This window comes from Peromyscus eremicus, unplaced genomic scaffold (genome assembly GCF_949786415.1).
Source record: "Peromyscus eremicus unplaced genomic scaffold, PerEre_H2_v1 PerEre#2#unplaced_269, whole genome shotgun sequence".
NCBI classification, from domain to species: Eukaryota; Metazoa; Chordata; class Mammalia; order Rodentia; family Cricetidae; genus Peromyscus; species Peromyscus eremicus.
The window spans coordinates 44,110-69,704 of record NW_026734505.1 but is presented as its reverse complement, the minus strand read 5'-3'; the positions used below and the strand labels follow the sequence as shown (position 1 = coordinate 69,704).

General features: G+C 42.3%; 1 protein-coding gene across 7 annotated transcripts in view; it reads right to left on the bottom strand.

Moving 5' to 3' along the window:
- Positions 1-17,983: 17,983 nt before the first annotated feature.
- The window catches only part of LOC131901737 (STAM-binding protein-like), a 43,138-nt gene continuing 35,526 nt past the window's right edge, over positions 17,984-25,595 (bottom strand). For all 7 annotated transcript variants that reach the window (XM_059252828.1, XM_059252823.1, XM_059252822.1 and 4 more), the window contains 4 exons: positions 25,220-25,357; positions 22,085-22,197; positions 21,069-21,168; positions 17,984-18,920 (listed from right to left, as the gene is read on the bottom strand). In XM_059252828.1, the coding sequence (XP_059108811.1) occupies positions 18,864-18,920; positions 21,069-21,168; positions 22,085-22,197; positions 25,220-25,357 (408 nt within the window). In that variant the 3' untranslated portion in view covers positions 17,984-18,863. The remainder of the gene's footprint in view (positions 18,921-21,068; positions 21,169-22,084; positions 22,198-25,219; positions 25,358-25,595) is intronic.

Here is a 25,595-nt window from a genome sequence, read left to right as displayed (position 1 = left end):
ACAAGATTGAGGAAACAGAGCACTAAGTCACGGGCAGGAGCTCTCCCAAGCAGCAGATTCTGTTACTGTGAGTGCACATGGGGCTTCCTGGGGCATAAGGGCCGATTGAGTCCCAAGGCATTCCCAAAGCATATCCACAAGGTCACACATACCCACGAAATAGGACAGTTTACTTTGAAATGTTACTCAACGGGAGGGTTGAAAATACTATGACATAGCTGGGCAGTGATAGTATATACCTTTAATCCCAGCACTTGGGAGGCAGAGGCAGGCAGATCTCAGTGACCCATTTACCTGTTCTACATGGAGTGTCAGTTCTTATTCCTGGGCAGGTGGCTCTACACTCAGTTCCTAGGTGCCAGATCCCATGGTAAAGCTCTCTATCGTTTAATCCACACAATCAAAACTTAAAAGAGACAAAGTACCTCACCAAGATCATTAGTGGGGAGATACACCCAGGCTGAGCGGCCACCCTCCCAGGACAAGCTCTTGTCTGCTCTGTCATTCTGTAGCGGTCAGTAGTCAGATCCAGACACAAAAATGAAAGCGAGACAACCACAAATCCAGTGTGTCCTGAACTTTTCAGCAAACAACAGATGTGAAAACACTGCCTCACGCTCAGACTGTTCTAATGTCAATGTTTGGCTGAAGAGGATTTTATTTTCTTTGCCTTGGAAAATAAATTCACGTGACGTGGGCCAGGAATACTTGTTGGGAAATAACGATTGTGGTAACTTGCCCTAGACAGGAAGACGAGGACATGATGGTAGCCATGCCAGTTCTTGGCATCTGCTTGCCTTGAGACATGCTCTGGGCTATATTTCAGCCACTGTGTAGTGACCAAGGCAGAAAGTGAAGGGAGAGCTCTCTCCCATTACCTCAATGCAGTCTCACATTTAGCGTCAGCCAACACACCCCAAACCCAGGTGCTGCCTTGTTTCCCTGACAACCACTTCAGTCTACCAGGGCAGATCATATCCACGTCATGGGTAGGTACGACAGAATGTGTGCTTCTCTGGCTTGGTGTAAATGGGGGGAAAGAAAGAGGTCACTTATTCAGTATGTCTAACACCATTCCACACTAGATTTACCCAAGATGTTCCTGCAAACTGCTCAGAAATCAATCTCATGTCCACGTTCTGCTCAAACAAAACCTGCATCATTTATTACCAATACAACATAATGGCTCACAAATGACAATCTAGTAACATGGCTTAAATAACACCATCATTTGTTATAACTGACATTAGTGCTTGACTTTCTCTTACCATAGCTCTTTAAAAATAATTTTTAAAAGTGTGTGGGGGGGAGTGGCACACACCTTTAATCCCAACACTTAGAAGGCAGAGAAAGGAAGGCAGATCTCTAAGGTCTAGGCCAGCCTGGTCGACTTGTTCTAGCATGTTCCAGGCTAGCTAGAGTTACAAAGTAAGACCCTGTTTCCAAAAAAAGAAAGGGAAAAAAAAGTGCATACTCTTTAAACAATGTCATTGTTCTAAGTCTTAACTCGGTAATTTCTAGATGGCCTCAGACAAGTGTAAATAGTACTGAACTCCAGTTCACAATATTATCTGTCCTCATGGAGCAAAGCGTCTACCCCCAAAAGATCTGCCACAGTAGAAAACGATTCCCTGATGCACTAAAATCACAAACACCACTGTGTACGCACTGAACACCACATGGCAGTGAGCAGTCCCATGCTCGGGCCACGGAACCATGACCAAATTCTCCCAAGAGACGACTTTGGTTGACAAACTGAGGTCATAGAGCCACAAGAGCCAAGTGCCAAGGTGGAGATGGTGGCAGGAGCAGCTGCAGCAGCATGGCAGGTTCTGTTCCTGGCATGGTTTGGGGTATCCCTTTTCCTTCTGTGGCAAAGTCCTCTGAAGGTTCCAGAGCAGGATTCCACTTGGTCAAAATGATACCATGTCCCGACAGATCTCCCACTAGGCCTGCTGTGACCAGAGGAACCGGTCACACTTCTCAAGCATGGCTTGTATCAGCGCTCTGAAATTCCACAGAAGGAACAAGCAAACTCAGTTGTCCTAGTTCATTCTTAATAGCAAAGCAAAAACTCTAAAGACTAAAGAGGACTCAAAACACTGTGATAAAAGACACAGGCTGAAACCAGCAGAGTGGGCTGGGAACATCATCATTCGGGACTGGAATGTTGCCAGGCATAAATGAGGTCTCAGGTTCAATGCCCAGTGTTGGGAAAAAAGAAAGCGATCAACAAAATGAATAAGCAATCTGGAATGGGAGAAAGTACATGCAAATCCTACCTGGTAAGAGGCATCTAGATATTTAGAATATGGTGGAATTCCACAGCTAAACTATCAACCTGACTCTAAAATGGGCAATAGACTTTGCTATTTCTCCAAGGATGATTTCAAAGCTGGTAAGCACAAATATTCATTCAGCATCACTACCAGTTGAGAAGCTCTTCTCAAATCTAAAACCTCTGAAGCTATGGGATACTCAACCTATATTATTATCATTGTACTTTGATGAGGCATGTGGGATGCTCCAACTCCACAGAAAGTCGAATGATGGTTGTCAGGGGTATGGTAATGAAGGCCTGTTTAATAGCTCTGGCCCATCAATTTAGAGGAAAATTGACTAGAAACTGGCTACACAGCAACCTGCACACACTGAATCACTAAATGCTCTAGACAGCAAATTTCACATGGATTTGCTTTCTTTTTCTTTTATTTTCCTTTTTTTTAAGACAGGTAGTCAATGTTATACAGTCCAGGCTGGCCTTGAACTGCTGATCCTCCTGTCTCAGCCTCCCCAGAGCTGAGATTACAGGTGTGTGCCATCACACTTGCCTATGGTTTGTTGTTGTTGTTGTTTTGTTTTTTTTTCTACAACATCTATTTTACCACAAATAGAAAAAGAAAAACTTGAGTAAAATAAGTGTGTGTGTGTGTGTGTGTGTGTGTGTGTGTGTGTGTGTGTAATATTTCAGTAAATAGTTTTGCTTTGTGTTTCAAACTGGATATTGAATTCAGGGCTTCATGCATGATAAATAAATGCTCTGACACTGAGACACATGCCCCACCTCTTTTCACTTTTGAGATGGGATTTCACCAAATCCCCTGTGTCTTTGAACTCATGGTTCTTCTGCCTTGGCCTACTAGGCAGCAAGCTCACAGACCTGTATCAATACCATTCTTAGAGAATTGAGGATGCATGGTAGTGGGGCACTCACATTAAGCTGAAGAGTACCTTGATCATGCTGATGAGTAAAATTTTACTTTGGCCTCTTCATTTACACCATAATCAGCAAATGTGTATCAGTCTCCTTATGTGCTAGTGAGGGGTTGAGACTGCATGATCTCTGCACTCCCATCTATCCTGACTTCTTTTGATGATGAACAGTGATGCAGAAGTATAATCCACATAAGTCCTTTCCTACTCCATTTGTTTTTGGCAATAGTGTTCCATCCTAACAACATTAACTCTAAGACAAATAAAAAGTCTGTGATGAAAAGGTGAAGATGGGAATAAAGTCTTCCAAGTACAAAAAAAACATAGTTTAAAAATTGTCTGGACCTGATGTGATGGCTTGCTGAGTAAAGGTGCCTGCCACCAAGTCTGATTACCTGAATTCCATCCTCAAGACCCTCGTGGTGGATGAAAAGAACCACATTTGTCCTGTGACTTGTACCCTCATATCATGGGACAACACACATGCTTATGTGCACACACATATGAATACAAAATAAACATATTGTTGTAGTTATGTTTAATATTGCAGTGATGAAATGCTATGACCAAAGCAACAAGGAGAGGAAAAGCTTTATTTGGCTTATGCTTCCACATCTCTGTTCATCACTGAAGGAAGTCAGGGCAGGAACTCAAACGGGGTAGGAACCTGAAGGCAGGAGCTGATACAGAATCCAGGGAGGAACAGTGCTTACTAGCTAGCTCACACGGCTTGCTCAGCATGCTTTCTTAACCCAGGACCACCAGAACAAAGAAGGTACCACCCGCAATAGGCATCAATCACTGATTAGGAAAATGCTCTAAAGGCTTGTCTACAGCCTGATCTTATGAAGGAAGTTTTCCAGTCACGGTTCCCTCCTGTCAGATGACTATAGCTTGTATCAAATTGACATAAAAACCACCCAGCACATATAAATAATATAGTTTTAAATTTTTAAGAAAAAAGTTCTAATGTCAAAAAGTTTGCAGATTGACGTGGAAGTGAAGCAAAGGACCAAATCCTTCAAGAGGACACAATACAAAGCAAGTCCATGTGCATAAGCATTGTCAGGACCAAAGAGCCAGACTAGTTACCACAGAGCTCAGAAAGGCTTTCTGTAGCCTGTAGGTTCCCTGGTCAGCTCTCTTATATGAACCTCTGGCCACCAACGATTTCTCTCATCACTCAGCAGTACAAACTTCTTGGTAGAGGAAAGAAATCCTTTTGCTTTCTTCACAAACTCATTGTGGAAACTCTCATGACTCTCTGAACTCTAGGGAGAAGTTCCCACACCTTTCCAGCTGCATGTACCCCTTCGCGGTCATCTCATGAATCAGGTCATCAACACCCTGGGCAGTTGCGCCTCCACCACAGCTCTCAATCCCTGTGTTAAAAAGAAAGTCCTAACAAGGTGCAGGAGGAGAGTGTGTCCTGCAAGGAAGCCCTGGCTGCAGGAGAATCCTCAATAGGGACATTTTCTACTTCCTATGTGCCATTTCACTTAGATTATTAGTAAAATATAGAAGGAATCAGAAGAATCCAGAAAGAGGATGTGAATAAAACCTATGCAGAAAATAAAAGAATAAAAATTTAAAAATTATATAAAATAACAAGATACTGCAACAAGGAAAGCATGATAGTGAAAACAATAAAGGAATAAGACATGAAGTTGGTCTATTTGTGTTTTTCCGAATGACACAACATTTTCTAAAACTCTATACTTAAACAATGTCTGTGGAAGTGACTGGATTAGTGATAGATTTCATACAAAAAAAAAGTGCATCCTCAACTAAAGCATGTTGTTCCAAAGTGCTGAAATACATTTGAGATTTTAAACTAAAGAATTAATACACAAAACACCAAGGGAAGACAGGGCAAATGTCAAAGGCTGGAGTTATAGGCTATTGTGAGCAGCCAGACCTGGGTTGTAGTGGGTAGCTGTTCCAGCTTTGACCTGGAAGTACTACACCCATTGAGGCTTTGGTAACTGTCACGCATACAAGGCAGAGCCGAGACAGGAGCCCTTAAGACCTGAGATCCCGTTGTGCCACCTCTTGGTTTCTACATCCTGGACGCTGGAGGTAGACTGATAAGAGTTTTCCAGAGAACACAGCTGGATGGCACTACACCTTTTCCAGACACTGTAACCTATCCCTTTACTTGTAAGTTACCCCACAAAATAAATCTCCATTTAACTATGTGGAGTTTCCTTAATACTACAACCAATAACGAGTGTTGGCTATCAAATATGCATCTTCTGCAAAAAAAGAGTAAAGTCTTAATCCCCCCCAGTCATTCCTAGAGATCAATTTTAAAGAACTGAATGGGAATATTTTTATGAGGATTGCATTCACTGATTATATTCCACACTCTGAAATGGCAGAAATCTTTCTCTCATCCCACTGTCCAATACAAATTACATGGTATGTGATTGTCATGTACACACATTTGCCTAAAATGATACATGATGTACATACAAGCGTTAATAAAAAGGTACCAACATATTCCCTAGGCATTAGGGAAATCCTAAATATTGTTAAATGTCATTAATTTTATAGTATTTTTTATTTAAAGTAACATAGAGGAGCAATATACTTTACATAATTTGAGTTTATAAATATTCAGGGATTTTTTTTCTAGCAGGTATTAATTCATTATCTCTTAGTCATAAACCAACCATTTTTTTACTTGGTTTTCTGGCACAGTTGCTATGTCTTGCAAAATATATGCTTATAACTAACAAAATGTTAAAGTCTTGCAGGAATATTGAAAATTAGGACATTAAAAGTGAATCCTCTTGACAGCCAGCAGCATCCATTTACCCCAAGATGGCACTGAACATGACACAACACAAAATTACAAACTTACAACATTATGATTTTTGTATTTGTGATTTTGCTTTGTAACTCAATTGTATGGTTTGCAAGTATGAGTGATAACATGGTGTTGCAAAGTCAAAAGACTAGACAGGACTGGGAGCCTTTCTTAGGCTTCTAGACTTGTGATTTTTCAAAATTTCCCAAGGTATGCAAACCCAGGCAGATTTTTCTGATGTTCATCCCTCCTGATGAATGCTGCTTATAATCAACAGGAGAGTAGATGAGATCCTGAGTAAATTTCTGTTGTTGGCATGAGCATGGGATGTCTAGGACATCAGAGTCTCAGACTCATGGAAATGGGAAAGCCTTCCCCAGGTCAGGCTAGGTAATATGGAATGACCTCCCAGTGATCCAAGTATAGCGGCTAATTGAATGTACACAAAATACCAACTGTAGCTTCCTCTTCTTACGGACTGCTTCCTGAGACTGTTCCCATACAGAGATGAGATGACTCACCTCCTCGTTCAGCTGTATTTAATAAACCCACCATCTTTTTTTTTTTTTTTTTTGGTTTTTCGAGACAGGGTTTGTCTGTGTAGATTTGCAACTTTCCTGGAACTCACTCTGTAGCCCAGGCTGGCCTCAAACTCACAGAGATCCACCTGCCTCTGCCTCCTAAGTGCTGGGATTAAAGGTGTGTGCCACCACCGCCCAGCTCCCACCTTTTCTTTTAACTTTATCTAATACACATGCTGAGTTCCCAGGCTATAGTTGCAAGTTTTCCTGGTCTTGCCCAGCATCAAGGTCCCACAGCCACTTATAAAATTCCTGTGTCCTGCGTGGTCCTGCAACTGCTCAGACCCAAGTAAATATATAGAGGCTTATATCAATTACAAATTGCATGACCATGGCCTATGGCTCAAACTTCTTGCTTTTGCAAGGCCCATGGATAACAGACAACCTTGAGTCTTAGAGGAGAATGGAATTTTCATGATGGGTGATGGTGCTCTGTATGCTGTGAATGTGTTGCTCTGATTGGTTGATAAATAAAATGCTGATTGGGCAGTAGCCAGGCAGGAATTATAGGCAGGATAAGCAGACAAGGAGAATTCTGGGAAGAGGAAGGCTGATGGGGAGACGCCAGCCTGCTGTCCAGGGAGCAGCATGTAATGACACACAGGTAAAGCCAGGGAACACATGGCAACATATAGATTAACAAAAATGGGCTGAGTTAAGTGTAAGAGCTAGTCAATGGTAAGCCTGAGCTAATGGCCACGCAGTTTTAATTAATATAAGCCTCTGCATTTACTTGTGCCTGAGGGGCTGCGGACCAGGAGGACATAGGAAAACGTTCAGCCACATTTTCAAGTGTTGTTATCTGTAGGACTCCTTAGTTCCATTTGGATGCATTTTGTATTTTGCCATGGCCGTGATCATATAAAGGCCAGTAGTTAAATCATATGGATAAAAGAAATGAATTTGGATGCCAAACTGGCAGGGTGTCAATGTTGACAGTTAATCTACTAGAGTAGGCTTGCTCTTTAGCAGTAGAACCAACTCTCAAATGGTTAGTCATATGGTAATCACTCTGTTCTACTTTAATTAACATGTGGAGATATCTGTCACACAGTCCACAGAGAGGAAGTATTTCTAGCTTAGCTTTTTAGCCTCTAGACAAGTACAGTATTAACTTGAATTAGAAATAAGTCACTCTTGAGTGCTCAACACGAAACTCAAAGGACCCTTAAATAATAAGATTAGTTTTTCCTTTGTAATGGAGAAAGGCCTTTTCCTTATCCAAAGCTAGCATAGTGAAACAAAGATCAATTATTGGTAAACACCTCAGGGTAAAATCAAAGTTAAAGTGGACCATCTTCCAGGGCCTTCAATTCCAATGGAGATTAGATATTACTTTGTAGAAAGCGCAGCAAATAGAAGAGGCTAAGTCAGTTAAATTCAGTGCTAAAATCTCTGGGATGCTGTGATAATCATTACATGTTCACAATCCATGACCCAGAACAAATTCCCTCTACTATTCATTATTCTTTATCATTGCTTTCATCATTAGATTTTTCATTAGTTTTCTCTTTAAACACCCTTTCCCACATGCTTTTCCAATATAGCCTCAGCCCTCTGCAAAACACCTGGAGGTGCTGTGTTCCTGACATATATAGAGACCAGGTCCTGGCATTGGGCATCACTAGGCTCCTTTAAATCTCACCTTTGTAATGTATCAGTTATGAGACGTGGCAGACACTGTAATCTCTAATGTCACTTATTATTTATTATTCAATAAACCAAGGCAAAAATTGGAGGGAAATATTTTATTTGTCAAAGGATCGTGATTTGATCTTTAAAAAATATTCTTTAAAAAGAAAAATTGCCGGGCGGTGGTGGCGCACGCCTTTAATCCCAGCACTCTGGAGGCAGAGCCAGGCGGATCTCTGTGAGTTCGAGGCCATCCTGGGCTACCAAGTGAGTTCCAGGAAAAGGCGCAAAGCTACACAGAGAAACCCTGTCTCCAAAAAAAAAGAAAGAAAAAAGAAAAATTATTGAAAAAAATTTATTTTTATATGAAAGTGTCATTAAACAAAGCCTATGAAATGTTGCTTAGTCTTATATTTTGCAATATCCACTAAATCCTACCAAAAACCATCTTTGACTGAAATGTTAAAAATAATACATAAAGAGAAATGGTCCCCAAAAGGACAAATAACTCTGGAGCTCAGCTAAATATATAATGGAGCATATATATACATATAGTTTTACTATAGCAAACAAGGAGAGTGGTATATTTCATCTGATATTTTCTTCAGAATCTTTTTAGCAAATATAAGGTCCATTTCTATATCCTTACCTCAGCAATGCTGTGGGTCATGAACTCTTTATTCACATGCACACCTTGACCATTTTCACTCAAAGATCTTTGCTGTAATAATGGATCTGATATGAAGATAAATGACTATAATTAGCTTTCTCATTAGTTTTAACTAAGATTATTTCTTTTGTCATGACTGATTTATCTATTTGAGTCTTTGGTGGTCCATGTAATTTCCTGCCAGGCACCAAAGGGAGGAAAATGAAGTTAAGTTCAACATCTACAGCAATTTGTTTTCTGTTCTCCAGAATGATCTTTCTAGGCAAATCTACAAGCCTTTGCACAGGCCTGTGTGGGAATGCCCTGTGTTTTGAATGAGAGCCTGTATAAAACACAGAAATCAGTCTTGAATTCCTATAATAAAGAAAAAAGATTTTATAGGAGTGTATCTAGAAAACTCTTTTAAACCCCATATTAAATTTTCTTTCCCTCCCCCTTCTCTCTCTTTCATTTTGAAAGAGAATGGGGACAGACAGTATATGGATAGGTGCAATTGTTGAACAACTTAAAAGTTTATTGAAGATATGAAGTTCCTCTTAGGTGGCCATGGGAGTGAAATGAGAATAAATACGAAAAAGCACATTTCAGGACTGAGGAAATCTGTGGTCTACACCTACATCAGCAGAGGGGAGACATTCCTTTGTTTTCTTCTTCTTTCCTTTCTTGTCATCATCCTCCTATTTCCTCTCTTCCTTCTCTCCTCTCTCCAAACCGCCACTGCCTTACTCACCCAATCTTGTCCTCTCCTTTCCTTGATATATGAGCAAGCAGCTCTCTGTTTCCTAGGATGGCCTTGAACTTCTGGGCTCAAGAAGTTTGTCCTGAAAACTGGGACTACAGCGCATGTGTATTTCACCAACAATGTGTGAATTTGCTTTCTTCAGACCTCAAATCCTCTGTTCAACCTCCAATATTTTTCAAATCCCTGCAAGGATTCTGTTTGTTTGTTTCCTGATAAACTCTGTGATTCCATACCCAAGTGTGGTTTAGGGAGAAATGCTCAAGTCTTCTACCTCACACGTGCTTAGGTGACAGTCCTGTGAGATTGTTGTACTGAAATACTCTCCACCCTATGCTGTGGACTAGGAAACTGAATCAGAGAAGTTCCCTTTGGTAGCTGAGTAACACAGTGTCTGATAAAGTAAAAATTCAACACCTTTAGCAGTTCTTAGCAGAGGAAACGTGAAAATATGGGTGTGGAAAGCATAAAAGTGGTTAAAGAGGAAAATTCTCTTCTTTTTTTTTAAATTTTTATTTTGCAATACAATTCAGTTCTACATATCAGCCACAGATTCCCTTGTTCTCCCCCCCTCCCGCCCCCCTCACCTTCCCCCCCAGCCCGCCCCCGATTCCAATCTCCTCCAGGGAAAAGCCTTCCCCACAGACTGAGATCAACCTGGTGGACTCAGTCCAGGTAGGTCCAGTCCCCTCCTCCCAGGCCGAGCCAAGGGACCCTGCATAGGCCCCAGGTTTCAAACAGCCGACTCATGCAATGAGCACAGGCCCCGGTGCCACTGCCTGGATGCCTCCCAAACAGATCAGGCCAATCAACTGTCTCACCCACTCAGAGGGTCTGATCCAGTTGGTGACCTCTCAGCCATTGGTTCATATTTCATGTGTTTCCGTTCGTTCGGCTATTTGTCTCTGTGCTTAATCCGACCTTGGTCTCAACAATTCTCGCTCATATAAACCCTCCTCATTCTCGCTAATTGGACTCCCAGAGATCCACCTGGGGCCTAGTCATGGATCTCTGCATCCAGATCCCTCAGTAGTTGGATGAGGTTTCTAGCACGACAATTAGGGTGTTTGGCCATCCCATCGCCAGAGTAGGTCAGTTCGGACTGTCTCTCGACCATTGCCAGCAGTCTGTTGTGGGGGTATCTGTGGATTTCTGTGGGCCTCTCTAGCACTTTGTTTCTTCCTATTCTCATGTGGTCTTCATTTACCATGGTCTCCTATTCCTTGTTCTCCCTCTCTGTTGTTGATCCAGCTGGGATCTCCCACTCACCCAAGCTCTCTTTCCCTCGACCTTCGCCCTTCACTACCCCCACTCATATCCAGGCTGTTCATGTAGATCTCATTCCATTTCTCTGTCATTGGGCGATCCCTGTGTCTTTCTTGGGGTCCTGTTTTCCAGGTAGCCTGCCTGGTGATGTGAGTAGCAGTCCAGTCATCCTTGTTCCACATCTAGTATCCTGTTATGAGTGAGTACATACCATGTTTGTCTTTCTGAGTCTGGGACACCTCACTCAGGATGATTTTTTCTAGATCCATCCATTTGTCTGCAAACCTCATGATGTCATTGTTTTTCTCTGCTGAGTAGTATTCCATTGTGTATATGTACCACATTTTGTTTATCCATTCTTCAGTTGAAGGGCATCTAGGTTGTTTCCATGTTCTGGCTATTACAAACAATGCTGATATGAACATAGCTGAACAAGTGCTCTTGTGGTGTGGTTGAGCATTCCTTGGGTATATGCCCAAGAGTGGTATAGCTGGATCTTGGGGGAGATGGATTCCCAATTTTCTAAGAAATCGCCATATTGATTTCCAAAGTGGTTGTACAAGCTTGCATTCCCACCAGCAGTGGAGGAGAGTTCCCCTAGCTCCACATCCTCTCCAGCATAAGGTGTCTTCAGTGTTTTTGATCTTAGCCATTCTGACAGGCGTAAGGTGGTATCTCAGAGTTGTTTTGATTTGCATTTCCCTGATGATTAGGGATGTTGAGCAATTCCTTAAATGTCTTTCAGCCATTTGAGTTTCCTCTGTTGAGAATTTTCTGTTTAGTTCTATAGCCCATTTCTTAATTGGACTGTTGGGCATTTTGATGTCTAATTTCTTGAGTTCCTTATATATTCTGGATATCAGTCCTCTGTCAGATGTGGGATTGGTGAATATCTTTTCCCATTCTGTAGGCTGTCGCTTTGCTTTGTTGACCGTATCCTTTGCCCTACAAAAGCTTCTCAGTTTCAAGAGGTCCCATTGATTGATTGTTTCTCTCAGTGTCTGTGCTACTGGTGTTCTATTTAGAAAGTGGTCTCCTATGCCAATGCGTTCAAGACTACTTCCAACTTTCTCTTCTAGCAGGTTCAGAGTAGCTGGATTTATGTTGAGGTCCTTGATCCACTTGGACTTAAGTTTTGTGCACGGTGATAGATATGGATCTATTTGCAGCCTTCTACATGTTGATATCCAGTTTTGCCAGCACCATTTGTTGAAGATGCTTTCTTTTTTCCATTGTGCACTTTTGGCTTCTTTGTCAAAAATTATTTGTTCATAGGTGTGCGGATTAATGTCAGGGTCTTCAATTCAATTCCATTGGTCCACATGTCGGTTTTTATGCCAGTACCAAGCTGTTTTTATTACTGTAGCTCTATAGTAGAGCTTGAAGTCAGGGATCGTGATGCCTCCAGAGGTTGTTTTATTGTACAGGATTCTTTTGGCTATCCTGGGTTTTTTGTTTTTCCATATGAAGTTGAGTATAATTCTTTCCAGGTCTGAGAAGAATTGTGTTGTTATTTTGATGGGGATTGCATTGAATCTGTAGATTGCTTTTGGTAAGATTGCCATTTTTACTATGTTAGTTCTGCCTATCCATGAGCATGGGAGATCTTTCCATTTTCTGACATCTTCTTCAATTTCTTTTTTCAGGGACTTAAAGTTCTTGTCATATAAGTCCTTCACTTGCTTGGTTAGTGTTACCCCAAGGTATTTTATGGCATTTGTGGCTATAGTAAAGGGTGATGTATCTCTGATTTCCTTCTCCACTTTTTCGTCCATTGTATATAGGAGGGCTACTTTTTTTTTTTTTTGAGTTGATCTTGTATCCTGCTATGTTGCTGAAGGTGTTTATAAGTTGTATCAGTTCCTTGGTGGAATCTTTGGGGTTGCTCAAGTATACTATCATGTCATCTGCTAATAGGGAAAGCTTGACTTCTTCCTTTCCAATTTGTATCCCCTTAATCTCCTTATGTTGTCTTATTGCTCTGGCTAGAACTTCAAGTACTATATTGAATAAGTATGGGGAGAGTGGACAGCCTTGTCTCGTTCCTGATTTTAGTGAAATTGCTTTGAGTTTCTCTCCATTTAATTTCATGTTGGCTGTTGGCTTGCTGTAAATTGCCTTTATTATGTTTAGGTATGTTCCCTGTATTCCTGATCGCTCCAAGACCTTTATCATGAAGAGGTGTTGGATTTTGTCAAATGCCTTTTCAGCATCTAGTGAGATGATCATGTGGTTTTTTTCTTTGAGTTTGTTTATATGGTGTATCACATTGACAGACTTTCGTATGTTGAACCATCCTTGCATCCCTGGAATGAATCCTACTTGATCATGGTGGATAATTGTTTTGATGTGTTCTTGGAGTCTGTTTGCCAGTATTTTATTGAGTATTTTTGCATCAATGTTCATGAGGGAGATCGGTCTGTAGTTCTCTTTCTTTGTTGTATCCTTGTTTGGTTTGGGAATCAGGGTAATTGTAGCCTCATAGAAGGAGTTTGGTAATGTTCCTTCTGTTTCTATTGTATGGAACAATTTAGAGAGTATTGGTATTAACTCTTCTTTGAAGATCTGGTAGAATTCTGCACTGAAACCATCTGGTCCTGGGCTTTTTTTGGTTGGGAGACTTTTAATGACTGTTTCTATTTCGTTAGGAGTTATTGGACTATTTAAATAGTTTATCTGGTCTTGATTTAATTTAGGTATGTGGTACCTATCCAGAAAATTATCCATTTCTTTTAAGTTTTCCAGTTTTGTGGAATAGAGGTTTTTGAAGTATGACCTGATGATTCTCTGGATTTCCTCAATGTCTATTGTTATGTCCCCCTTTTCATTTCTGATTTTGTTGATTTGGATGCTCTCTCTCTGTCTTTTGGTTAGTTTGGATAAGGGCTTGTCTATCTTGTTGATTTTCTCAAAGAACCAACTCTTTGTTTCATTAATTTTTTGTATTGTTCTCTTTGTTTCTATTTTATTGATTTCAGCTCTCACTTTGATAATTTCCTGGCATCTATTTTTCCTGGGAGACTTTGCTTCTTCCTGTTCTAGAACTTTCAGGTGTGCTGTTAAGTCACTAGTGTGAGATTTCTCCAGCTTATTTATGTGGGCGTTTAGTGCTATGAATTTCCCTCTTAGTACTGCTTTCATAGTGTCCCATAGGTTTGGATATGTGGTGTCTTCATTTTCGTTGATCTCTAGGAAGTCTTTAATTTCTTTCTTTATTTCTTCCTTAACCCATTGGTGATTCAGTTGGGTATTGTTCAGTTTCCATGAGATTGTAGGTTTTCTGTAGTTTTTGTTGTTGTTGAAATGCAACTTTAGACCATGGTGGTCTGATAGAACACAGGAGGTTATTCCAATTGTTTTGTATCTGTTTAGATTTGTTTTGTGACCAAGTATGTGGTCGATTTTAGAGAAGGTTCCATGGGGTGCTGAGAAGAAGGTATATTCTTTTTTGTTAGGATGGAATGTTCTGTAGATGTCGATTAAGTCCATTTGAGTCATGACATCAATTAAGTCCTTTATTTCTCTGTTAAGTTTCGATTTGGGGGATCTGTCCAGTGGTGAAAGTGGGGTGTTGAGGTCTCCCACTATTAATGTGTGGAGTTTTATATGTGATTTAAGCTTTAATAATGTTTCTTTTACATATGTGGGTGCCCTTGGGTTTGGGGCATAAATGTTCAGAATTGAGACTTCATCTTGGTGGATCTTTCCTGTGATGAGTATATAATGCCCTTCTTGATCTCTTTGATTGATTTTAGTTTGAAGTCTATTTTGCTGGATATCAGGATGGCTACACCCGCTTGTTTCTTAAGACCGTTTGATTGGAAAGTCTTTTCCCAGCCTTTTATTTTTAGGTAGTGTCTATCTTTGAATTTGAGATGTGTTTCTTGTATGCAGCAGAAAGATGGGTCCTGCTTTCGTATCCATTCTGTAAGCCTATGTCTTTTTATAGGTGAATTAAGTCCATTGATATTGAGAGATATTAATGTCCAGTGATTGTTCATTCCTGTTATTTTTTGGTGGTGATGTGTGTGTACTTTTCTTCGTTGGGGTTTACTGCTGTGGCTTTATCTATTGCCTGTGTTTTCGAGGGTGTATCTGACTTCCTTAGGTTGGAATTTTCCTTCTAGTGCTTTCTGTAGGGCTGGATTTGTGGATAAATATTGTTTAAATCTGGCTTTGTCATGGAATGTCTTGTTCACTCCATCTATGATGATTGAAAGTTTTGCTGGGTATATTAGTCTAGGCTGACATCCATGGTCTCTTAGTGTCTGCATTACATCTGTCTAGGACCTTCTGGCTTTCAAAGTCTCCATTGAGAAATCGGGTGTTATTCTGATAGGTTTGCCTTTATATGTCACTTGGCCTTTTTCCTTTGCTGCTCTTAATATTCTTTCTTTATTCTGTACGTTTAATTGTTTAATTATTATGTGGCGAGGGGACTTTTTTTGGGGGTCTAGTCCGTTTGGTGTTCTATAGGCTTCCTGTATCTTCATAGGCATTTCCTTCTTTAAGTTGGGAAAGTTTTCTTCTATGATCTTGTTGAATATATTTTCTGTGCCCTTGAGTTGGTATTCTTCTCCTTCTTCTACCCCTATTATTCGTAGGTTTGGTCTTTTCATGGTGTCCCAAATTTCTTGGACATTTTGGTTCATGACTTTGTTGACTTTAGTGTTTTCTTTGACTGATGAATCTATTTCTTCTATTGTATCTTCAACACTAGAGATTCTCTCTTCCATCTCTTGCATTCTGTTGATTATACTTGCATCTGAAGTTCCCAATCATTTTCTCAGATTTTCTATTTCCAGCATTCCCTCTGTTTGTGTCTTCTTCATTTTTTCTATTTCCCTTTTCAGGTCTTGGACTGTTTCCTTCATTTGTTTCATTGATTTTTCTTGATTTTCTTTCAGTATTTTATTGTTCTCTTCCAGGACTTTTTTGATTTCTTCTAATTTGTTTGCCCTTTCCTCTAGTTGTTTACAGCATTCTTCACATTTTTTTGTCTTTTTCTCTACACAATCCTCTAGCTTCTTCATGATGACATTCATAAGGCTATTTTCTTCTGCTTCTTCCAATTTCTGATGTTCAGGTCTAGGTGTTGGAGGAGGGCTAGGGCCTGATGATGGTGTATTGCTATTCATTTTGTTGTATGTGTTTCTGCCTTGACGTCTGCCCATCTCCTTGTGGTTCGTTCTTGTCCTTATCCACACACTTGGTTCAGACAGAGCTGACAGATTCAGGAAGTCTCTCTCTCTTGTCCAGATGGGAGCTCTCTTGTCCAAATTGGAAGTCCGGGGCAGGATGGGAACTCTTGTTCAGAAGGGATGTCCGGGGGAGGATGGGTGCTCTCTCTCTCTCTCTCTCTCTCTCTCTCTCTCTCTCTCTCTCTCTCTCTCTCCTCCAGATGGGAAATCCGGGGCAAGCTGGGAGCTGGGGGCCAGCCTCTAAGTCTCAAGAAGAGGCTTGGGGCTGGGGCAGATGGGCGTGGGGTCAGGGCGTGGAGACTGCAGGGTCTGCCAGGGGTCTTGGAGAAGGGGATCCTTCCCGGTGGGGCTAGAAGGGAACTTGCCCGGTGACCACAACCTGGGGCCAAGTGGGACAGATCTTCCCGAGTGACTGGTGCCCAGGGATGGGGTTGGGGGCAAGTTAGGGGACTCACCTGTGCTTCAGAAGGGAAGTCCAGGGCAAGATGGGAGCTGGGAGCTGGGGGCCGGCCTCTAAGTCTCAGGAAGAGGCTTGGGGCTCAGGCGGATGGGGGTGGGGGCAGGGCGTGGAGACTGCAGGGTCTGCCACGGGTCTTGGAGAAGGGGATCCTTCCCAGTGGGGCTAGAAGGGAACCTGCCCTGTGACCAGAACCTGGGGCCAAGTTGGGCAGGTCTTCCCCGGAGTGGCTGGTGCCCAGGGATGGGGTCGGCGGCAAGCTAGGGCACTCACCTGTGCTTCAGAAGTGAAGTCCAGGGCAAGATGGGATCTGGGGGCCGGCCTCTAAGTCTTAGGAAGAGGCTTGGGGCTCAGGCGGATGGGGGTGGGGGCAGGGCGTGGAGACTGCAGGGTCTGCCCGGTGGGGCTAGAAGGGAACCTGCCCAGTGCCCAGAACCTGGGACCAAGTTAGGCAGGTCTTCCCCGGAGTGGCTGGTGCCCAGGGATGGGGTCGGGGGCAAGTTAGGGGACTCACCTGTCCTTCAGAAGGGAAGTCCAGGGCAAGATGGGAGCTGGGGGCCGGCCTCTAAGTCTCAGGAAGAGGTTTGGGGCTCAGGCGGATGGGCGTGGGGGCAGGGCGTGGAGACTGCAGGGTCTGCCAGGGGTCTTAGAGAAGGGGATCCTTCCCGGTGGGGATAGAAGGGAACCTGCCCTGTGACCAGAACCTGGGGCCAAGTTGGGCAGGTCTACCCGGGAGTGGCTGGTGCTTAGGGATGGGGTCGGGGGCAAGCTAGGGCACTCACCTGTGCTTCAGAAGGGAAGTCCCGATTCATACTTCTTTAGGGGGAAGGAGGAGTCATTTTTCTTTAGGGGTGTAGAAAATGGGAAGTTGCCCATGATTCAATAGAACCCCACAAGCATGCACATGCAAGAAACCCTGATTAAACTCAGTGGGTTGTTCAAAATAGAAAACAGGGCAGGCAACTTGGCTTCATACAACAAGACCCTTGACACCAAGCCTGACAAGTTTAGAATAGGGGTTTCAGATGGGGTTGGAGGAGCGTGGGTGAGGGAGGTGAGGACTAAGTATGACCAAGATCAATTATAGACATACAGAACAATGTCAGATGCTTAAAATTTAAAACCACAGCAATGAAATGTTTAATCCCAACCCTTGAGAAGCAGAAGTAGGTGAGTTTTTGTAAGTTCCAGGTCAGCCTGGACTATAAAGTGAATTTCAGACTAGACATTGCTTCACACTGAGACCCAGTCACAATAAATAAGAAAGACAGAAAAATGAAAAAGGAAATAAAGGAGAAACAGGCAACTAGGACAAGGTTGCCCACCAGTACCTACTAATCCTATTAGCTGGCAATCACACCTCTCACTTAACATGGTTATGTGACTCCTGATCAGAAGGAAGACTCAAGAGCTTGACACGAAACTCAACTTTAATTACAGAACTAAATAGAATTTTTAAGAAACTACAAATCTGTTTCAAAACACACTTATATAAAGAAAATACAAGTTTCTGTGAAATTTATGGGAAATTTCTAGACAGGGCCAATGTGAGCAGAGAGTGTGCGCCCGAGCACAGTTCATGTGAGCTGCTTTGGCCAGACTGTCACTGGCAGTGAATTTGTCTCAGCATCCCTTGTGCAGGACAGCATTTTTATTTGCAGTTTGCTGTAAGCATTAGCTTCAGTGGTGAGTTCATCACAGCTAGGGAACTTTACATACTTCAAAACAAGCTTTTTAGGTAAGTAGACTTCTCTCTCTTGGCCAAACATCCTTTAGAGTTGTGTTGTAGCCAGAGTGGTCACTCAGGAGGACTGTCTTCAGGACAGTGAGCGTTGGCATTACAACCTGTCCTCTAGGCTCCCTGAGGCAGGTGAGGCAAGCCAGCAAGTGCGTGCATTGGGCCCTTACTCCTATACTGGATCCTGGCCAGAAAATATCATCTAAAACTAATAACAAGTAAACTATATAATAAAATCAATTTCTAGTCATTATGAATGACTGATATACTATTCTAATTCATTAATAGAGCACACATCAGTGTCTTCCTCTGGGCTCTGTGAATGAGTATAGTGTGCCATTCATACACACCAGTGAACATACATGACAAAGATGTAACATACATGAAACAGATGTAACATACACAACATAGATTGAACACATATACATATACACATACACCATCCTACATTCACTCACATATAAACAAAATACACACGCACAATACACACACACACACACACACACACACACACACACACAGGCTCCCACTGATGTAGGTGTGTGGGATTTAACTCATCGCAAATCTGTGACAGTCACCAGGCTGTTTTGGATGGTGACGTGACTGCAGTCCTGCAATTGGAGAAAAGGAAATGTGGTTAAGGCATGGACAACTCCTGTTTTGAAACAGCTTATACCTTTTATATTATACCAAAAGAGAGCTTCATGTGACCCAGGCTAGAACACGTAACCTAGGTATGCCAGAGGGATCCTGAAATTACTCTCTTGCCACTAGCTCCAAAGTGCTGGATTATGGGCAAACACCACCATGGCAGATTTCAGTAGTTCTGGGAAATGAGTCCAGGGCCTGGTGCTTGAAACAGGAGCACTCTCCCAACTGAGCCACATCCCAAGCAATAAGCCTCTGATTGGAGAAGCTCACTGAAGTTACATAGTTCTCATCCTAGCACTGAAATCCTGATGTCAATAGAAGCAATGTCAAAAGATCTGGCACCCAACACTCCTACCAAGTTCTCCACATGGTCGGATTCAGTGTCTCCCCGTGTATCTTTGCATCTATTTTCCAGAGTCACTTGTGAAACATTCCTTTATTAAGAGGGACCAGGAATTTCAGTGCAGTATTGGAATCATGATGTCAATCAGATGGTAAAGGGGACCTAATAGTCCTTGAGGAGATACTCACACTTGGCATACAAAGTCATAAGGATTTACCAATCTGAAAGCCTGGTTATGTAGCCTCAGCTGGCCTCAAACTTGTGATCTCCTGCGGCAGCTGTCTAAGTGCTGGCGCTACAGGTGTGCTTCACCATGGTCGGGTTTGGAGGAGGTCTTGCCAATTGGGAACTTGAGAACTGGTGTTTTAGACATTTATTTTAACTTGTGCAACATCTTTCAAAATTCTAGCACCTAATCATTTTGTATTCCAAGATAGAGCTATCTATTTTTTAACAGATCTTTTTTAGAAAGATCTTCCCCACATTCAACTGAAAACCTGGTTTGATCCATGAGACTAGAAAACAGGGACTGGAGTATATGGTACAGTGTTTAACAACACCCACTGCTCTTGCAGGGAAGTGGGCAGTGAGCAATGGCTTGACTCCAGATCTAGGACATCTGCCAACTTCTAATCACACAGGCACTAAACTCATGTGAAAATCCAAATAGAAAGAGAATTAAAGTCAAAACAGGGTCTACTTTTAAAAGACTACACAATGAAGTTAAAGAAATAAAAATAATGAAATAAAAGTATATATATAGATAAGTATATATATATATATATATATATATATATATATATATATATATATACTTTTTAAAGAAAGCTGAAGTTTCCTTAGGTCTTATTTTACTGTTAGGATCAGGAGTATGATGCAAACTATATATAAATACACACACGCGTTCAGTATGATACATAGAAAACACATACAGAGTTCAACCACTTGGAATTAGCACTCTGATCTCAGTATCTTAGCCTTCCTTCAATCTCTGTGCTGTATCCCTGAATCTTATATATTTTATAGGACTGGGTTCTGGTCTTTTCACTATGTTGTTGCATTCCTTCTGAATCAAAGTGGATGAAAAAGTCCAGGTTAATGTGAAGTAAAGTGCCAGAATCTCATTGATCTGAGGCTGATCTGAGGCCCTGAGGCCTGATCACACTAAGTGTGTTGTTATCACAGATACAAACTGGGAGAAAAAAACCACCTCCCTAGGCAGGTGAGCACAAAACTTCAGAATGAAATATGCTTAATTTATCTATCTTACATGGCTTTTTCTTTGGCATTCTGATCACCCTCTGAAACCTAGTAACTGACATTGATGAAGAACAAATGAATAAGTAATAAGCCTTGAATAAGCTAATGGATTCCATACTTTGTGGGTTATTTCTTTTCCCCATGTTACTGGGGATGGAATCCAAGGTATCAAGCATGCTGAGGACACACTCTGCCCCTAAGTCCACCCCAGTCCCTCTTCCTTTATCCTCTCAGCAGCCTGTAAAGTACATAGTATTAGTATCCCCAGTTATCAGGAAAAATGGTCCAGATGGCCAGCACCCTCAAAGACAGTAAATGACCAGGTTGCAAATATAAGAAACTGATATCCACAGCCCACTGCTTCCTAGATACATGGTTATTATGGATTTCTAGGAAGGTGGGTGATGAGGTTGATCTTCCATGAGGATCAAAAAGATGTTCAATCATATCAGCTCTATGTCCTGGCTGGGAATATGGCCTTGATTTCTTGTACACAGATACATACACAGAAGAGAGCTGAGTCCTGATTATGAGAATGAAATCCTCTCTTGGGACAGAATTCTATTACTTTTAATCCATAAGATGTTAATGTAAAAATTCCGACTCTGAAATGAGAAAAAGTAAAATTACAGTCGAGCAGATATCCCCCGTCTCTTTCTTTTCTCTCCTCTCCATCTTTCCTCTTGTCCCCCTTCTTTTCCTTTCTTTTCCTCCTCTTCCTCCTCCCCTTTCTCTTCACCTTTCTACCCTTCTCTCCTCCTCTCTTCCTTCTCTCCTCTTCTCTGTACAACTCTTCCTCCATCATAGACCATGTGGAACTCCTTCTCCTATTCCTAGTCATCATTGTCATTGTCCTGTTAGACCTTGTCTTCTTTGTCATAGTCTCAACCACCCTCCCTCCCCCTCTCTTTCTTCTCCTCCTCATCCTTTTCTTGTCCTCCTCCTCCTTCCTCTCCTTCTTTTTACCCCTGTACGTGTACCGCCCTCTCTGTCTCACTCTCTCTGGATCCCTTTCTTGGCCTAATGATGCAAAGGAACTCAACAGTAGAAATGAGAAGGAAGAAGAATCAAACAAAAAGATAGGTCTGTTAGGGCAATAATTTTGAGTAGCAAGTTGGGGGTGTGCTGAAACCAGGGTCCAATAGCCCCTGTGAGACAATATCCAGTGTACAAAAATTTATTACAAAACAAAACAAGATGATTCATTGCTTTCTCAACATTAGCTCTGCCGAGAAACTCAGATTAACATGACATTGGGAATGATAAGAGATGACACTCGTATGCAGTGTCCAGTGTGGAATTTCTTTAACCTCTGGCTCTTGAAGTCACTTCTTGAAGATGGAGCCCAGCAATGGTGTCAGCACGTCTTTTAAGAGCAGCTGGTTTTAATTAGAATATGCACCTTAAAGGGAGGCTTTCATAGCAATCACTTAAGACACTCTGGATATTCATTTTCACAGTGTTCTGAGCCATGGAGCATTTTGCTCTTGTACCATCCAGACCTGAATCCTACATACTCACTGTTTATACTTGGGTGCACACACCACTGCAATGGATTCTGGGAGCATCTTCTGGTAACAAAAATGAGTGTGTAAATCCACACTCGACAAGAAGGCTGTCTGGGTTGGATGGGTCTGAGAAGACAAAAGAAGCCAAGAATTCCCAGTGAGCCCCATGCCTGATCCACAAAGGAAAGCAGTCCCGAGGAGCTTCAACAACTGGTTCCCACCATGAATCCCGAAATCACGCCAGGAAAACACTCTGGTCTACTAGGTGGAGAAGGAAGAAGGAATTATCTCTTTTGTCTTCCTGATCCATAAAGGTCCTAAGCTGGTCATTCACTGAGGACAAGATCCCTTTATTCATCCAAGCCTAGTTATACTGACTGCCTAAAGAGTAACCAAGTTTTGTCCTTCAGCATCTAACTTACCTCTGCTTCCCTCCTGCTAACAGCAGACTCTGATTCCATCTCCCTCAGAGTTCCCATGACTACTTCAAACATCAGTTCAACAGACTCTCAGGGTCTTCAGCTCCAAGCCTTCAAACCTGCCTCTGAGACCTCCCTATGTGATTTCTCCCTGTTAAGAGGAGACCCTTCTGCCCTTCGGGTGTGGTGCTGTAAACACTACTGCCACATTATCTTACCCCTCTTTCCTTCCCTTCCCTCCCCTCCTTCACTTGCTCACCAGGTGTAAACACACATCAAACAACTGCATGCCAGAATGGGGAGGAACCTTGCAGATGTTAAGCCAAGAAAGCCAGATGTGAAAGTCATGTATCTATCCATTGCATTTCAGGACATAAGCAAATATGAAGTACTGATAGCAGGGAGGGGGCACACTTAGGAGATTAACTCTATAGAGATCAAAGTAGAGACAGTTAGAGCAAGAGGGGGATCAGTCTCAGAGGAAGGAATTTGGAAAGATGGACCAGGCTCTCAGCAAATTCCTCTTTCCTCAAGGAGTCATTAAACTCTGCTGTTCATATATGTACACTACAAGTAAGCTATATTTTAAAATATCAAGCACTTGTAAAACTAAAAGTCAAAGAAAAAACTAAAGTGAAGGAAACAAAAAATAACTAGACAAAATCATGATGAAACCATTTCCCAATTCTTGTACATGTCCGTACTCTGTTAACCCAACTCTACAAAAAGCAGCCTCATCTCTCTCCCTTTCGCTTAGAATCTTGGCCTAGATAGATGTGATCCTCAATATGGCAGTCCTGACAAGCTCCACAATAGCAGTAATTTCATCAGATGACTTTGTTTTCAAGCCACGGTCTGCCTGTGTAGCACAGGTTGGTGCCAAAATCACCATCCAGCAGGCCCACCTTCCTGAAGGCTAGGCTTCCAGGACTGTGCCGTACACCAAGCTTTCCATGGCTTCTTTAAACCTTGCAGTCTCTACCAACCAAGGCGTAAAAGTCATTAGCCACCATTCTCAATGAGCTGATCCTCTTCTGTTGGAGCCTGTCCCTGGGTCACATACTGAACTCATTCCCCCACTGTCCCTGCTGTGCATCTTCTGTGAACCCCATAACCATTTCTCCTGCAGCCTGTGTCTCTGTCATCCCCCACTGTGTTCCCGCTCTCCTCATTAGATCTCCTCCTCAGCTGTCAGCCAATCACTTCTCTTGCTGTCAACACTCCTTATTTACCAGGTTTTCTGGACCACCTCCATTCAGAAGCCACACAGATTCCTCTCCTACCTTCACTGGGCTTCCCCAAACCTCCATCCAACTGCCAGCAAAGGCTCCATAGATGTGATATCTCACAAGTGCCTTAAATTCCACAAGGTAGGACTGAACCCCACTTCCAAAGTCCATCTTCCTCTAGATGCCCTACTCATGCTTATGATAACTACCATCCCCATGGGTCCCACTCCAAGCCTGCCCTGTCACAGACTGGACAACCTCTATTCCTCAGCCCCTGGATCCCTGAAATCCCACATTCCTGTGCACATGGCCATCACCCTCTCATCGTCATTGGAAGTCACCAGCTCCCAAATGTTAACTGACCTCCCCACTGTTACCAGCCTTGCAATTCCTTCATTTTACCTTCTGTATCTGGCTTTGATCACATCATTGTTCTGCCCAGAACACCCAAAGAGTTCTCCCTTTACTCAAAAACAGGTCTGTTCTTTCTGCCCTCACCCGACAATGGAGAGCATGGCTCTGAAGGGTCATGTCAACACAAATCTGCCATCCTTTCCTAATATCAACCACAAATCCCAACGGACAAGACTGCTCACTGATGCAGGACCACTTCCCCAGGAAGCTCTCCTTGGGCTTCTTTGTAAGTCATTATAAGTCACCTCAAGTGGGACTCCTCTTTCCATGAAACCCACAGTGCCCTATATTTATCTCCTGAAAAGTAGAATGGACTCTGCCTCATCAAAACTGGTGCTCATTTTCTGTGTGATCTCCAGGCACAAAAGGACAAATTTCCATCTGCCGTGGTATATTATTGTTAGGCAAAGCAGTAAGAACTTATGTAACTGGAGCATAAAGATACAGGAAACTGCCTCACATATCAGCAATTCCCAAGCTGTGAGTACAAAAGTACTTGTGATCTCGCAAAACCTAGAAATAACCAACTGATTGTGGCTTACACCTGTCCCATTCTAAGAGAAACTGCATGTTCTGTGAGTTTGAAGCCATGAAAATGAGAGAATCATTCAGAAGAACTCTCTAGGGAAGGAACTCTATTTCCTTCAAGATCACCACAAGCCTGCACAGCATGGCCAACTACTTGAAAATCTTGCATGAAGGTGCTCTTTTGGTGTGCACAAAGCAAGTGCTTCTCCATAAAGACAAAATGCAATCATTAGAATGAATTATCTTGACGTTAAAATACGTCCAGTCATACAGCTTTTAGGGACATGGTCTCTACACCATGTTCTCATACATCCTAGGAAAGCTACCATTATTCATCTATTCACAAAGTATTGGAACTTTGAAGAATTACTTTGAGTAAGAGATAAAATTAGTAGAGCTGGAAATACACCAGGAAACGTGCCTTTGACTCAACGCTGAAACACTAGTGACTGCATGTGCTCAGAGACAGATGATCTGGAATGGATTAACTTTGTGATGAGAAAGAAATAGGCAGTGTGTTTAGAAGAGGAGCTGCCACAGGGAGGTCAGTTTGCTTACATGAATCCAACCTAAGGTGAGAAGCCCCAGCTCTTCTTGAACAAAAAGGAGATCCTCCTCGTTCTCCATACAACAGTAATTAGACTTTCCCTTCTGCACAGGGATTATAACATGACTGATGTGGTATTCTTCCTTTTCCTGCCAAGAGAAAACAACTTGTTACAATTCCCTGGCACTGTCAACCCACTCTCTCATAACACAAGTAAGTGAAGCCCCCACCCCAGTGAATGACTCTCATCCTTCTCCCTCACCTCAGTGTTTCTCCACCTTAACTGCTCCAGTGCTTTGCTGGGAACTGTATGAAGGCACAGAGGATAAGATGAACCTGACATGTCCCTCCTAGCACATCCTGAGACTAGAGTCTTCCCTGCAGCAG